The sequence below is a fragment of the Hyperolius riggenbachi genome, chromosome 2 (genome assembly GCF_040937935.1).
Source record: "Hyperolius riggenbachi isolate aHypRig1 chromosome 2, aHypRig1.pri, whole genome shotgun sequence".
NCBI lineage: Eukaryota > Metazoa > Chordata > Amphibia > Anura > Hyperoliidae > Hyperolius > Hyperolius riggenbachi.
In genome coordinates, this window is record NC_090647.1 from 284,756,682 (window position 1) to 284,774,320 (window position 17,639).

A 17,639-nucleotide genomic window follows, 5' to 3' on the forward strand; every position below is an offset into this window, starting at 1 on the left:
GCTTTTTCAAGCAAATCTTAATTCTGGTGTACAGAAAGTATGAGGTCCCATGGCATATAAAATGATTATAACGGAAAACTTTTGTTGGGAGGATAACTCTGAATTATGAATGTCTAGGACTTGTTATGACTTATTTTGCCAATCAGCGCCAGATTCCTCAGGTAGAAAAATCTAAAATGCCAGCAAATATACATTCTATCTAAAAGTGACCCAGACGAGTGATTCACTTCTATTAGATAAATAATTTTTAGAAAATAAATAAATACTATCAGAATAAATGTATTGTATGCCCAACAGCATTGGAGCTAAGAGCTCAACAAATGCCCCCCCCCCCCCCCCCCAAAAAAAATAAAATAAACCCCTGATAATATTACATTCATGTGAATAAAATTAAATAGATAGCTAAATTATTCTAATTTGCTTGAAGGAGTAACCAGTGTCATACTTCCTTGTGATAACGCTGCTGCTTAATTGGGTTTGTATTAGGTTCATATCTGTTGCCTACAATCACATTTCTTTATAGCTGTATTATAAAGGTAGCCATACATCAGGCGATGATGGGCAGATTCGACTAAGAGACAAAATCTCTCTCTTATTGAATCTGATTAGAGAGAGAGAGAATTGTCGGCTGCCCATACACCGCTGGCCCATTCCTGATGAATTTCATGCTGAAATCTGCCTTGTGACGTCGCATCCGACCGCATTGCCGCCCCAATGCTTTCCCCCTAATGTTAAGTGCCCCCCCCAGTGCATATACATTACCTGTCCGCTGCCTCTGCTTGTCCCCGCTGGCTTCCAGGTGCACTCTGTTCTTCATACACGCGCTCCACGTGGTTGCCTAGTAACATGGGCGTGTGTATGACCTCTGACGTAATATGTGCACCCTTACTAGGCAACCACATGGGGCGCGTGTATGTAGAGCGGAGCCAGTGGGTACAAGTGGAGGTGGCAGACAGTACTGTATATGCACTGGGCACCGGGGCGGGGGTTGTCAGGCAAAAAAAAATTGACAGCAGCGCGTCATGCACGGGAGGGCAAGTGCATACCGTTTGGGAAGGTACATTAACCAAACTTTAAAATAAATAAAGACACCGACACACCCTTTCTTGGATAAAAATAGGCTGCGGGCGGTTTATTGGTGGAATTAAAATCTTATAAAATGTAAACCTTTAATAACGATACAATAAATAATTAATAATTTAAATAAATAACCAAACTGCAGAATCTTTATTTAACAGCTTTTCCAATAAGCACAACAACAAAGCCCACCCACATTAGTGGGTGACTTTTACCCATACAACATGGTCATAGACACGTGCTAGGAAATAAAGTAAGAAATGAAAGAAAGAAAAAACACAAACTTTTTAAAAGCCAGGCCCAGGTAATGCCAACCTTTACTAAAACCACCAAAAACTCTTACCCGCGACAAGCCCCAGCCAACTAAAACAGAGGCAGAATACACTGTCCAGGTAACACACACACATACAATTCTTTTTTTTGTTTTTCTTTATCACAGCACCTGCAAAACAAAGAAACAAAGCAGAACTAACGGCAGGGAAAACACATGCATATACACTTTCACTACAATTATTAAACTTTATCTGACCTGACTACATAAAAGAATTAGTTATGAGGGACTTACGATGCTCTGCCCACCCATGTAGCCACATTTTACTAATGTGGCTTTCTAGGAGCAGTAAGGATGACCTCGAGGTCATCCTCTGCAACGTGCAGGGACCCAGGGACGGCAGCAGAGAGGTCGGTGTGGGACAGTCGGCTGCAAGAGGCTGGAGAAGCCCCCGGTGAGTAATGCTGATTTTTTATTGTTTTTGCCTAACTATTCCTTTAACATTAAGGAGGACAGTGCCAGGGGTTTGTCGATCGTCCTGAAATTGCACATCGTTACCGTCGCCCACCCAATCGAGCAAGTCGGCCCAACATCTTGCAGCATGCATGATCAACTTATGTGACCAACTTGGTCCTGAAATTGGTCGCATTGTCGGTCGGGCATGCACTTGGCAGCACCGATTTTCAGTTGATCGGTCGCCAAGTCGCCTGATATATGGCTACCTTAAAGTACATTTGAAATCTGTTGCTCACGTAATTTGTTTTTTTCCCTCTTGCTTTGTGTTTTTCAGCTGGAAGAACTGAGTAACTCAATGTATCCTTTTAAAATGTTTAGCACAAGGCTTGGATATTTTAGGAAACGAAAACATGTCCAGTATTGCTTCGTTTTTCTACACATTTCAAGGTTACAATATTAAAGTGGAGCCAAAGTTATTCAAAAACTAGCATTGCAAACAGATACCACTTTATTCAGTGTGAAAACCTTTATAAAATATTTTATTCAATGTATAATCCTTTTCTTGCAGCGCGGTAATAGTGACAGAAGGGGACCTGACAGCATTTGCTAGCAATTGTCTAGTGTATGAGAATCTGTAATGGCTTGATCCAAGTAAGTAAAGAGTAGCGGATGATAACTACCACATTTGGCGGTGTAACATGGGCACATGAGAGACATCACACACGCCCACGTATACACCGGCAACCACGTTTATGTAGACGGACCCAGCGGCAACACGGACAGGTAAAGTATACTGCACCGAGCACCAGGGGGGAACATTTTACATTAGGGGGGACAGCGCAGGGGGAAGCGAGGCGGCATCACAAGGCAATCGACATGTGTTGTATGGGCAGGCAACAGATGTCTCTTGGTTGATTTGCCCATACATCTTATGTATGGGCACTTTACTTTCAGATGTGGAAGACATAGTTTAACTTCAAAAATGAGGGTTGGTGGGTACTAAACCTGTCACTTGCTAAACCTGTTACTACCCAAGGAAATAATACATATCACTCATCTCAGAAGGCTGTTTATTTAGAAAAACTCCATTAAAGCCAAGACATTTGTTGGTTCGGTACTTTGGGTTTACTGTAACACCTGAGCAAAATTGTGGCTGGCAAGTTTGCAAGATTTTCACTGGGCTTCCAATGGGTCCCCAAGCATTTTGCAAATTTGTTGTGCAAAACTTGCCTATTCAGTTAGAGAAAACAATCATAAATTGAAGTGAACCGATTTTTATAAATCACATCTTTCGATTCATATTAACCTCCTGGGCGATAATCCCGAGCTAAGTAAGCCGCCGCGGAGGATTTCTCAAGCCCTGGTGGGCCAATTTGCATAATTTTTTTTGTTACACGCAGTATATACCGATCGCCGCCACTCTGCGCTGATTCGCCGCTACCTGCCGTGCCGCCCCAGACCCCGTGCGCAGCCTGGGGTGGATCGGGACTCCCTCTGACGTCACAAAGTCGTTGACATCATCCCGATCGTCGCTATGGCGATGGGGGAAGCCAAACAGGAATTCCCGTTCTGAACGGGATTCCCTGTTTTCTCTGACCGCCGAAGGGTTGGGGGGATGCCGCTGCACAGCAGCTATCATGTAGCTAGCGCTAGGCTAGCTACATGAAAAAAAAAAAAAGTGCTGCGCCGCCCCCTGGTGATATTATTGTATTGCCCAGGAGGTGAAGGGGTAAAATCGATTAGAGGTTCCAGCTAATGTTAATAAGGTATACCTTACGATCATTTACACGGAATATCCTCATAAAACCCTTGTTCTTGCTTAACTACTTGCCGACTGCTCCACGCCAATTGGCGTGAGCAGTGCGTCAGCCCCAGGACCGCTCCACGTCTATGGGGCTAGTAGGAGATTGCGAGCACGCTCGAGAGACTGTTAGACGGCGAAACCGCCGTCTAATTACTTTGTACAGCGCTGCGATCTGCAGCAGCGCTGTACTGGGGACAGCCGTGTGACAGCCACAGGGAAGCGGGATACAGGGAAGCGATCCACAGTGATTGGCTGGCCAGGGAAGTGAGGGATATAAGAAAAATAGCAAATTTTATAAGATAAATATTTACAAAAACAAACAAACACCTGGGGGGGGCAATCAGACCCCACCAACAGAGAGCTCTCTTGGTCCTGAATCACTCGTGTGCTGAGTTGTTCGGCCCTGCAGCTTGGCCTTAAAGCTGCAGAGGCCATTTTAGTAATAAATGTCCTTGTCACTGGGGGGGGGGTTAACACCGCAGTCCTCAAGTGGTTAATGCAGCCACATGGTGAACTTTACTGCCAATTTTGCAAGAATCTTGCTAAGTGAGATAGCGGCTGATTACTTTTCCAAAAACTGCATGTAACATTCATCTGTTGTTCCTTGCAAGCATGGAATCTACTCCTTCTGGAGCACTGACTGTCTGAATACATATCGGTAGAAGGACACTTCTCTGGAAACTATAATTATAGACATTTATAGTTATCCAATAAGAAACAACATTTTTGCAATTCTTCTGTTATTTTTTCCTATCCACATATTTCTCTTGGCTGACATGGTAACAAACAAACTGCAGAAACAATTGTTTTACTTTTGCATCTCAACTCTTTCAACATGATGAATTTACATGAGTCACTGATTCATCCAAAGGAACATTGCACCATCTGGTGTTGATGTTGTATAATTCATCTCTGTTACTATTATTTAGAGAAAACGCAAAGCAGCAGAGAGACAATACAAAAAAAAAAGTGTACTACCTGAAGTAACTCTCCTCCATGAGTCAAATGATTTGCTCCTCACCGCCCCACGTCACTCTGTTCATCTGTTGGGAAGATTTTTCATTTCTTTATGGGACCTTCTCCACTAGCTGCAATTCGCAACAAAAAGCAGATCACGGCCCTTTTACTGATCGCATCAGCACCGAGCTTAACGTAAATTGTGGTGCTGTTTTTTCCACGAGTGTGATTTGTATTTGTTCAAATTGCAATCACCCACCTCGCTTTCCTACACCCATGCGATCTTGCTTCCTAGTGGAAACGCACCTAAATAGCCACAACCCCAGAATCAGCATCTCAACTATCTGCTTCTGATCAGAGAGCAGAGATCACAGACAGGTGGGAAAAGTGTGGGGGGGAAGTGTGTGGGGGAGAGGTGGGGAAGAGACTTTCCTAATGCCAGAGGGGGTATTGCGCAGGAATACCTTTCCTGCAATGGACGCCTCTTCCCCTATTGAGCTACCAACAAGTTGCTTTCAGTGGATTCAGGGGTGGGAGGGGAATAGCGGAGAGAAGGGAGGGCACGGAGTGGTGCCAAGAGAACACGGAGGCATGTCATGGAACATGCCTCTGTGTCTCATTTGTCCCCCTAAAATCCAGGGAAGCCTCTGGATGGTCTACTGCACACAACTATTGCGTAGACGCAGTACCCGCCAGATGATGTGGACGCAGAAGAGCCGACCCCGACGGTGGGTCGTGGTCATAACGGCCGGCCAGTAGGGACACCGAGGAGGACCGGGGCTGCGGCGAGGGACTGAGACGGCAAGGGGCTGAAAGAAGCCCCAGATGAGTAAAAAATAGATTAGATCTTTTGTTAGCCAGCTCTTTGTCAGAGAAAAAGGATGATAGATTCAAATCTATTCACAGCAGAGAAGACTGAGTAGATGTTGAAGAAGCAGTTCATCTCATTTCAAAGAAACATGTACTGTGTATGTACAATTATTGTAGTTTATTATAATTTTGAATTTATACTGTATACCGCAAAGATATTTTCATCAGAATACAATGAATGTCAATGGCTGACTCCTAGATGAGCTGATAATTGAAGGCTTTTTCACAACTGCTGGAGAATGATCGCCATCTGGTGGCAAAGTTATGCAATTGAATGATACCTTTTTGCAGACAGCACATGGCAGCAGTTGCACTGCACAGCAGAAAATTGTCACATATACCATTCAGTGGGGGGCCAGGCCAATACTCTGTCAGATGCATTTGCAGAGAACCATTTAGGCATCTGAAAAAAAGCTACCATGCCGCCCTAAAAAGCAAAAAGAAAAAAACAGGCAGCAAAGGGCACATTTATAAATATTCTTTCTACATCAGTGCAGTGCATTGCATTGCACACGTTTTTACAATGTATTAAAGTAGGAAATAAGGCATGCAGCGGTTTTAGAGGAAAAAAAATGACAAGAGTTATAAACTGGCAAATATCTACAGGCGTTATAAGTAGAACCCCATGCATAATTGCTGAAGCATATTAGGCTGCTTGAGATGTGCCCAATTCTTGTGCAAATAAACAGGGAATGGCTGTTATAAACCTCACTGATAGCAGAGCTGGTGACCACTGTCTGCAGCACATACAAGAGATGAAAAAGCAAGTAACAATGATGTTTATTGAACAAGTGCAAAAATATATACAACAGTGAATGCACACCACACAAGCTAAATACTAGAAGTAACAGGACTATATACAGATCCAAGAAAGCAGTACCAAATCGTTACCAAGGGCAAGTCAAGATAAAGCACAAAATCACAAACCAGGAGAGCAATGCAGTACAGAATCAGAATCCAGAGACAAGTAAATAATCAGGCAAGAGGTCAGACCGGGGAATTGGGAACAGTCAATGGGACCAGGAGTTCGGGCAGCTGGCAGCAAGCAGAGGCCTATTAGAACTGAAGCTCTGGCAATGTGTGTAGCAGAGTGGAGTCTTCAAATAGACTCACTGCAGATGACTGCATAATTGCAGAGAAAGTCCTGCTGAGGACATCTGGTGGTGAGTAATGGATGTACATGACAGTCCAAGTCCAAAATGCCATCCACAGGTAGGACAGGGAATTGCAGGTTTCCTAACATTACCCCCCCCCCCCCCCCCTTAAAGAGAATCTGTCCTCTAATATTCTTACACTAAAAAGCATACCATTCTATTCCTTATTTTCTCCTGTGCCCCTCTGTGCTGTTTCTGCCACTCTCTGTTGCAATCCTGGCTTGGAATTAACAGTTTTAGGCAGTGTTTACAAACAAACTAACCAGCTTGTGATAGGCTCACATAAACAGAGTGTGTGAGTCATACAGAGTGTGCAGGGGGCCTGCAGAGGGTGTGTATCGCTTCTATCCAATCACAAGCAACCCTGCACATTCCACACATTCAAGCCTTAGCCCGACAGACACGACAGAGGAAAGGAGATAAGATTTATTACAGAGACAGTGCAATCAGGAAAGGCTGCAGTAAGCCAGAGCACATTAGAACAGGTATAGGAACTTATAGGATAGAAGAGCTAAGGCTGAAAAATTTGTTACGGAGTCTCTTTAACCACTCGAGAACCACAGTGTTAACCACCCCCCCCCCCCCCCCCCCCCACTTAAAAACCAGGCCTTTTTTGGGAAAATAGGCCACTGCAGCTTTAAAGAGAATCTGTATTGTTAAAATCACACAAAAGTAAACATACCAGTGTGTTAGGGGACATCTCCTATTCCCCTCTGTCACAATTTCGCCGCTCCCCGCCGCATTAAAAGTGGTTAAAAACAGTTTTAAAAAGTTTGTTTATAAACAAACAAAATGGCCACCAAAACAGGAAGTAGGTTGATGTACAGTATGTCCACACATAGAAAATACATCCATACACAAGCAGGCTGTATACAGCCTTCCTTTTGAATCTCAAGAGATCATTTGTGTGTTTCTTTCCCCCTGCATCTCTCATGCACTGAAGTTTCAGGCTGCTCTTTTCTTCCTGCAAACAGCTTTGCCCTTGTCTGTAATTCCTCACTATGTGAAAGCCCAGCCAGCTCAGAGGACGATTTATCCAGCTTGTAAAAGATAAGAGAGAAGCTGCTCTAATCTAAATAACACACAGGCAGTGTGCATAGAGGGGCCTGGATGGGGGAGATTATAGCAGAACCACAACACTGAAGAACTTGGCAGCCTTCCAGACACAGGCTGACAAGTCTGACAAGAGAGAGATAAGTTGATTTATTACAGAGACTGTGATAGTACAAAGTGCTGCAGTAAGCCAGAACACATTAGAATAGCTTTTGGAACTTGTAGGATGATAAAAAACAGGATGCAATTTTTGTTACGGAGTCTCTTTAAGGCCAAGCTGCAGGGCTGCACAGTACAGCACACAAGTGACCCCCCCCCTTTTCTTCCCACCAACAGAGCTCTCTGTTGGTGGGGTCTGATCTCCCCCCCCCCAGGTTTGTTTGTTTATTTATAATAAATATTTGTGTAATTTTTTTTTATTAAAATTTTATTATGCCTGAAGTTTTTGTTTTCCAGCACAACAACACTAGCGTTATAATATATGTAAATTAGCTTGTCCAAAAACCTGTGGAATTCAGTCCATTTTCTGGAAGGTAAATAGGAGGCAAAACCTTTTTTAGTGTGTCATTACGTTTGTTTGTTTTGCGGCTGAATGAAGAAGATTTTACACCAGACTGTCATGGCTGCTGTTTAGAGTAACCTTAAAATAAAAATATGAGTCTGGGTTCTATGTTACTAATGTTCTATTTACCATTAGTAAATCACATCCAATTATAGGTTTATTTTCACTTCAGGTTTGCTTTAATTTTGGAATTGGACAAATCAAAATCAACAGGAAGTGCATTTTTTTGTTAACCAACTGTACTGAGTTCACTGTTCTATAGGACGAAAGCAGCATGTGGTCACCCACTGTGAGGCAGGGGTCACACTTGTCTTTCAGTTTTCTACACTTTTCAGAAAACTGAAAAACAAGTGTGACCCCTGCCTTACAGTAGCTAATGTAATTTATAGAGAAAACTGACAAATTGCGCAAGATGTCAGTTGTTTTTCTGCGCGTGAAATCTGCATTCATGTGTGACCTAGCCTAATGATTAATATGAGTTCTCAGTTAAAATCTGTGCAGAAAATGTGCACGAAAGCCAAGTTTGACCCCTGCGTGAAAGAATACAATCGTTATGGGCCCCAAACAAACCATACAACCACTAAAGGCTCATACACACGCACCAACAATTTGTCCAACTAGATTCCAAACATCTCTGTTGGAAAATAAGTTGGGTGTGTGTACGGCTGACAAACAGCCAGATGACCAGCTGATAACAGGTTGTTTGTTTGCCAGATCCAACCGGAGGATCAATCTGGCCAACTATCATGCCTGTTGGAATGTGTGTACAAGTCTTTTGAACAACTTTGTTATTTATGAGTGCAGACATGTTGCGCAGTTTGTTGCTTAAGGGAACCAGAGACGAAGCACCCTTGTGTATTTTACCATGTATATCAGTAAGAACATTAGAGAAAACACTTACCATGCTCTCTGTTTCACCCTCACTGCTAAAAGTGTCTGTTATCAGCAGTCACAAGAATCCCAGACTGAGCAATTAAATCTGGCTTTGCTGGGAATGATTATTGCTGAGTCATTATAGCAAAGCCACAAGGGGGCAGGCTTGGGCTTGAAATAACACCACAGAAGACAGACTTAGCTATAATCTTTCTGTAGCAAAGCTAGACGGAGCAGCCTGACTTCTCAGTCGGGGATTCTTATCAGAGGTGATTACAGGCAGATTACACAGAGAACAATGAAACAAAGGGCAGATTAGGTGTTTACTGTCATGTTCCCACTGATTTATAAGGTAAAATACACCAGGGTGCTTCATCTCTGGTTCTCTTTAGCTTGCACCCATAGTATTAAGTGAGTTGGTTGTTTAGTTGGTTGGTTTGTGTGTATGTACTTGTAAACAGCTTGTTGTACAGTTGGTCATGTGGTGTAGTGTGTTCTGCATTAAGTTGGACGTGTGTATGAGCCTAGGAAAGGGCATGTACTGTATGGACAAATATCAGACTATCACAAACCATTGCTTTGGAGATAAAGGACTAAAGTTTGTAAATAAATAAATAAATTATTCTTGCTGGCGATGCTTTCATTATTTATACTATGTTGTAATTAATACCAGTACTTTATGTCTTTGTAACTTTGTATATTACTCTGATGTATTTATATACAGCAGCTCTGCAGTAAATCCCTTAACAATTCACCAAGACAAAAGTTAAATCTGGCAGAAAACCAGGATACTCCCCCTTCGCCTAGTGAAGAGGTGCCGGATAGTCTCCAGTAGGACTGGTGGTACAAAACCCCCAAAAAGTGCAAAATGTAGTCATCCTATGAAGTGGCAGAGGTGGAATCTCTGGAGAAGACACTGCTAGTGTGACAGGACCTGCGCTGTTACTGGAAGGTTAATATAGTAAGGGACTAGGAAGAATTTCCTATGCAGCTAGTTATAATAGAAATTACAAGCACAAGTAGTAGATGCATGGATGACTTATGAAGAGAGTTATTTGTTCAGCAATAATAAAGTGAAAATCCTGCAATTTTCAGCACAAATATAATCTCAGGAGATGTGGATGATAAAAAGCAGTTTTGCAGTATGCATGTATTTATTAGTTTATAATAAATATTTCTACATATGTATATAAATTGTTATTGTTTTGTGTTTTATATATATTATGCAAGGCATCCATAGCAGACAGACACCAGCAGTGCCTATGCAAGCAAGATGCTCTTTGGACATTCCAAATGTTTCTCTGCATAGAAGTGGCTAGTAGTCAGTTGGGCCAGATAGATTTCTGTCAGATGCCTGCCAAGTCGAATCTGACAGGAATCTATCTGATGTGTGCCACACACTAGGAACAGATTTCCAATAGATTTTAAGGTGCCCATACATGGTAAAATGTTTCATTTTTTTCCGATTAGATAATTTAGTTTGATTATTCCATTAGATCGATTATAAAGATTTTTCCTGCATGTCCGATCAGATTTTTCTCGAAAAACAGGATAATCGTTCAAATTTCATAATCGAAATGTTCTCAACTTTCATTCGATTCGATCATTTAGATCGAATAAACGGGAAAATCAAATGTTTTTATTGTGTCGTGTATGGGCACCATTCGAATGAAATATATTGGAAATCTACCTAAATGCATTATTGGACCATTAGATCCAATGCAACTCTATAGGCCATGGATGTGCTACAAGCAGCAAATCGACCTAGATTTTCCATCCTGCCTGATAGATCAAATCCATCAAAATCGTCCACAAATCGATCGATATTCAATTCCATTTTTGATCGATCGATTCTATAGAATCGATCGATCGCTGAAATCGACCAGTGTATGGGCCCCTTTATGCTAGGTAAACACTATCAGATTTTCTGGCAGATTTACTGTCAGATCGATTATTTCCAAAATGTCCGATCTGATGTCCGATCATTTTCCGATCGATTTCCGACCGTTTTCCGTTCACGTCAATAGGAAATCGATTGGAAATGTTGGAAATAATCGATCTGCCAGTAAATCTGCCAGAAAATAATGTGAACCAGGCTTTATTTAGAGAGTCTTGCCCAAGGACTTATTACTGATTAGGTGCTGAATAGGAAGAGCTGAGATTTGAACCCAGGTCTCCTATGTCAAAGGCAGTGCCCTTAACCACAACACCATTACACTACCATGGTGTGGGTTAATTGGCTTTCTGGTAAGAAATTGACCCTAGACTGTAGCGGGGGAGGCAGATTGTACACTCACACACATTACATACACACAGCCAGGTAACAGCTCTCCTCAGCTTTTCAGAGTTCTACAAGTGAAAGGCACTTTGCAAATGTTCCTTTATTTCATCCTTTCCACTGTTATCATGGTGTGGCCTGACCAGATGGCTACGTCTGTTATAAGCGATTTTTTCTTGCCATATCTGGCAGCTCACACATTTTCTCCAATTCTGCTATTCCTTATTACTAGCACTACTTAACATCACCCCTAGAATGCCAACCAAATAAATATGCCCAGTTCTGCACTAAAAACATTTTAAAATCCTACTCTTATGTATGTACCAGGACAGTCTCTCAAAGTGTAGCTGCAGGTGCTTATCAATAGCAAATAGTCATTTTCTCAGTTAATGAGCATTTATGCACCTTTAGGTGTGCATCCAATATAGGGATATGGGATTTATTACTTTGGAAACTCTGCCTCTTTTATAACAATCATCCCCTCGCCAACAGATGTGTCAGTCAAATCAAATAGCGTATCCTAGTTCTAGTGAGCACATGGTACTATCCACCACAATTGTCTAAAATTTCATGACATCTCATGGCGGTTGTATGACTTGGCTTTCATAATTACTACATTCCCCCCCTCTACTGAGGGTTTTACAACCCAATTACAGTTACGGTAGATTAAATCTCACAATAGCAATATTCTATTGATCTGTGAAGTTCAATTCACAAGTGTGGTCGACCCAAGTTGGAGTTCAGAGAGAAGTAGAAAACATTACTAATCTTTCTGAATTGTTTATTAATCTCTAAGTACTTGCACAATTTGATGTTTGATATAACACCCTTCAAATCTTCCTCCCTCTCACAATATCATCAGATTCATAAATGCTTTGCACACTTTGGTTGATGGATCAGACCAAGAAGACCACCTAAAATTCCTTGTTTACTCGATTGATTTCATTTAACAACTGCAAAAGAATTGTACGACCAAACAAATAGAGGTCCTTTACTAACATAGAATATACCAATAAAAACTGCGCTCTCCAGGGGACTGGGTATGCCAGAGAGTGGTGTATTTGTGTCTCACACACCACAACTAAAGGTGCATATACACGTCCAACTGTATGCCTGATTGTTGTTTAAATTGGTCGTTTGAATGGTTGAAGTGCAAACAACAAGTCATTCAAACGTCATGTACACACTGACCAACAAAGCGGCTGCTATGCTAATTTACCTAATTTACATGTCGTTTAACCAAATTGAGAATGGACAATGGACTGAATAGAACAAAGGGCTAGATTAAATGACTGATCAAATTACCTGTTGTTTGAATGTCTATTAGTTGGTCAAACCGGCTGTCATAAGTAGCTCGACAGCATGTACACACGTCCAACTTGTCGTTCAAACGACAAGTCGGATGACAAGTTGTTTGAAAAAGTTGGACGTGTGTAATTACCTTAGACCAGGACGCGGATTATATATCATCAAACCACCCAGACCTGGCCACCCTGTCAGATGTCCTACTGACTATCCTCCAGCTGAGTACATTCCCAGTACCTTATCTGTAAAGTGCAGGTGCAAAATACATTTAGATTACACAGAGATACTCCCTTCAGGTAATGGGAGTGTGTCAGTGCAATGGTTTTGAGGGTTTTGAATTGTTATCATGTTGTTCCTACTGTCAAGCAGAGCCTTCTGCCGCCTCCTCTATTTGGGTGGTATGTCTACTTTCACAGTTGTGCTGTGAAAAAAAAAGGAAATGGACTGCAGTCCATATCTGAAGTAAGATACCACTGTAGGACTGCTTAATCACTGGGAAATTCCACCACAGAAGCAGCTGCTCCTGACATAGCCACACCCTCAAGATCTTGAGGAAGAAGAGTCTTCTAAACACATCAGTGTCATCACTGGGGGCATAACTATGTTAGGAGCAAGTTTCTCCGTAAAGGTATTATCCTAGTGATCATACAGTCCTGCCCCTACTTGGATGTGCAATGGTTAGGAGATTCACAGAGACATGGAATCAAATCTTCCAATTTTTTTTTGTTCTTGGAGTTGGGCCATAATAAAAAAGAAGTGAATGAAAATAGAATCTTACGTGGGCTCTCCATCTGTCACCATGTTTCAGACACGCTAGCTGTGCATGCAGTTCTAGCCTGTTTGAAACCAAAGCAATCTTACCCTGGATACACTGATAAAACCACACAGGTTCCTAGTGTACTAATTTGGCCAGTACAGGGCCAACTCTGACAGATGGCTACATCATTTTTATTTTTATATGAGCAGTTTGCTAGAACAGCTAAGGTCAAGTGAACCACCGATTTGCTATTATGAGGCATGTCATAGAGGTACACGGCAGATCATATCTTACCTCAGGATTCAGCTGGCAACAAGACCAAAATAAAAAAAGGACTGAGCAGCTGTGTATCAATACAAGGTACCCAGGTAGCTCTGTAGTTGTCTAAAAGTAATCTGTTAAGAATCCAGCGAGTGTACATTGGCTCCTGATCCCCCTTGACGCGCCTGGCGGAAGTCCTATACTCCCCCTGTCTGTTCCAGCGTAAGCCGTGCCATCAACTCTCCGCCTTCCCCCTTCCATAGCAACAGAATGCATCACTAGCTTGGAGGCTAGCGATGTGTATTTACAGCATCATGCCCCAAACTGTCGCCTGAAGGATCGGGTTCCAATTACGGCAGGCTTCAGAATTTGAAGGTGTGTACTCAACTAATATTGCATTTGTCCTGTACTTTGTAATTTATAGTTTGTAAAGGCACTTTTATCTCTATTTGGGAGCTAAAAAATACAATGGACTCCACAAAACATCTCATAAATAAGGGGTCCCCAACCTTTTATGGCCCGGGGACCACTTTCTGACCAAATTTTTCTCTGGGGACCGCGGGGTGTTTGTCCTAGTGGACAGTGTAGTGGCGCAGCGGGTTACGGGTGGGGGGGGGGGGGGGGGGGCGGAGGGCTGGGGTGTGGTGGCATAGCTAGCATAGTTGCCCCAGTTTAGGGAGTTTAGTTACCCCAGTATGGCTAGCATAGTGCCCCAGTATAGCTAGTATAGTGGCCAGTATAACTAGTATAGTGCCCAGTATAGCTAGTATAGTGCCCAGTATAGATAGTATTGTACCCCAGTATAGCTAGTATAGTGCCCCAGTATAGCTAGTATAGTGCCCAGTATAGCTAGTATAGTGCCCAGTATAGCTAGTATAGTGCACAGTATGGCTAGTATAGTGCCCAGTATAGCTAGTATAGTGCCCAGTATGGCTAGTATAGTGTCCAGTATGGCTACTATAGTGCCCCAGTATAGCTAGTATAGATGCCCAGTATAGTGCCCCAGTATAGCTAGCATAGTGCCCAGTATGGCTAGTATAGTGCCTAGTATACTGCCCAGTATGGCTAGTATAGTGCCCAGTATGGCTAGTATAGAACCCGGTATAGCTAGTATAGTGCCCAGTATAGCTAGTATAGTGCCCAGTATGGCTAGTATAGTGCCCAGTATGGCTAGTATAGTGCCCAGTATGGCTAGTATAGTGTCCAGTATAGCTAGTATAGTGCCCAGTATAGCTAGTATAGTGCCCAGTATGGCTAGTATAGTGCCCAGTATGGCTAGTATAGTGCCCCAGTATAGGTAGTATAGTGCCCAGTATAACTAGTATAGTGCCCAGTATAGTGCCCCAGTATAGCTATTATAGTGACCTGTATAGCTAGTATAGTGCCCAGTATGGCTAGTATAGTGCCTAGTATAGGTAGTATAGTGGCCCAGTATAGCGCCCTAGTATGGGTAGGTAGTGCCCCAGTAAAGCCGTGTCACCACTTCCCCCCCCCCCCCCCCCCCCCCCGCGGCCGCCGCTGCTGTTACCTTAGCCGATGCCTGCTTCCTCTATATTCCCTTCTCCTGCCCGTGTAACTGATTCACAGCAGCGCGCCCCACGGCTGCTGTGATGAGGCAGGAAGCAGGAGAGAGAGCGCGGCTTCCTGTAGCGGCCCAAATGCAAACGTCCCACGGACCAGCAGTGGGCCGCAGTCCGGTGGTTGGGGACCCCTGTAAAATGACTTATTTATCACCTAATTGTTAAAAATAACCTTTCAGCACATTTGCAAGCAAAATAATCACTCAAAGTACGGTAAGTTGTTGCTTATTAACTTAATTTCAATATTACTTTTCTTACCTTAAAGTGAACCTCCAGACTAAAAATCGACTCAGCAGCACTGGAAAGGCCTGGTGTTTCTTTAACAGTTTCACAACATCATAACTTTGTTTCTCTTATACAAGCCTCATTTTTAGCTGCACAGAAGAAAACTGCCCGGGCATTTTTCCCCTGATGCTGTGCAAAGCATGATGGGATTTTTGATGTTGTTGCTCTCGTTCTGCTGTTTTGGTGTAATTTTTTTTTTACATTTTGAATGTGACATTTGAAGCCTAGTGTGTGCAGCTGGGAGGGGTTATCAGGACACAGGACAGTTGGAACTGTGTCTCATGCTCCCTGTCACCTCCTTTCAACCAAAAAGATGGCTGCCCCCATTAATCACAAACATATACCTGTTCTTTTAAAACAGGGTGGGCAAGAGATTATATTGCCTATCTATTATAATTAACGTAACTAATGTAACTTAATGACAGTATGTTTGTTTAGGCTGAAGTTCCCCTTTAACTATATTTTTGCTCTTTAGAAGCTTAAAAATGTAACAGATAAGGTGAAAACAGAGGAAAACAGGTGAAAATGCTTTGTGTATCATGCCCAATTTTGGGATTACTTGGTAAATAGACAAATAAAGAATACACTCATATCACAATCCACCACACCAATATAAATGGCAATGGTGCCAAGACTGGTAAAATATACTAACAAAATTGTCAAAGAAAACAAAAGTACCAGTATTGCTGCACTCAAATGATGGATGACAATTTAGGCCCGGTTCACATTAGCGGTCGCCGTCCGGAATCGCCGTGCCGGAGCCGGACCGCATGCGGAACGGACGCACGGCATAGCAATGAAAGCCTATGCGTCCGTTCACATGCGTCCGTTTCGTCCGGACCGGATCCGGACTCCGGCATAAGACCCAACATGCGCTATTTTTTGGTCCAGGTCCTCCGGCAGCCGTATCCGGAGCGGAGCCGGACTGCACCATCCGGCCAATACAAACCAATGAGAACCGGAGAGCGCACAACACACTGGCTAAAAATCCGGATGTTCTACCCCACTTCCTATGCGTATTGTAGCGGCGATTTTGGATGGGGACACATGGGCAACCATTTTGGAGTGGAGCAGCAGTGACTTTAAACGTGCTGGAGATGTTGGCAGTATGTCGGAGGTGGAGGTGAGTGCTAAACAGCGGAGGGCCTGATTCCACAGGTCCACCTTCTGCTGACCTCCCAGACCCCAACATTTTTATTCGGTTTCTACTATCTTTTGCCAAACGGATCCGGATCGCATCCTGATGAACACCTGATGCAACCTAACCGGATCCGGATCGGATCAGAACCGTACGGTTCCGATCCGGATCCGGTCAGGTCATCCGGTCCGTTTGGCAGAGAACCGCAAAGTGTGAACCGGCCCTAAGTTAGTCAAACTATACGGAATACATGATTGTGACAATGCGCAATTATTGCAGTACAGTAAATCACAATGTATTACTACACCCTTCTGACAGACTCATGATGTGGTTCATATCTCTGCAAGGTTTACATGTTAATCCTGCCTACAGCACCTTTCATGTACATCAGACACCAACTATCTTGCCACCAGGGAAAAGGGAACTAATTCATATTTATATATTTTGTTGGATCTAACCTTGTATGGCTGGAATTTGGATTTTGGCACTGGAGTGTTGAGATTGTGTAATATTGCTTCATGGGTGGTGCTTTGAACCTGTTGTGTTTTATTATGGAAAGGTTAAAGGATGTGGAACTATTATAAAATCGTGACAAAATTATTTTTACAAGGTTTTCAATGAGTCGCAAATAATTCTGAGTTTATTCAGGATTTTGCAAACTGCATGCAAATGTATACAGCTTCAAACTGGACCAAATTCTACATTGACAGGATTCAATTAGTCTATTTTTAAGCTGCATACATTTGAAAAAAAAAAGGAATAATCCTGCATTAACTCGGAGTTTATTACTTCTTATTAACCTTCACTAATTCCTCCCTCCTGTTTGGGCATCTGAGCAGTGCCTCTAAAACTATGTTGTGATCGTCCATCTACAGCACTGATCTTCTAGGAAATAGCCGATGCGACCATCTCTAATCGCTCTTGCAAGCGGACGCGTGGATTGTATGAACTGACGTCA

At 42.8% G+C, this 17,639-nt stretch overlaps 1 protein-coding gene across 1 annotated transcript in view; it reads left to right on the top strand.

Annotated features, from left to right (window-relative positions):
• CCDC28B (coiled-coil domain containing 28B) overlaps window positions 1-10,271 on the top strand; it is a 50,536-nt gene extending 40,265 nt beyond the window's left edge. The window contains exons 5-6 of the mRNA XM_068265397.1: window positions 2,139-2,161; window positions 9,837-10,271. Coding sequence (XP_068121498.1) covers window positions 2,139-2,161; window positions 9,837-9,912 — 99 coding nt within the window. The 3' untranslated portion in view covers window positions 9,913-10,271. The remainder of the gene's footprint in view (window positions 1-2,138; window positions 2,162-9,836) is intronic.
• Window positions 10,272-17,639: the final 7,368 nt, after the last annotated feature.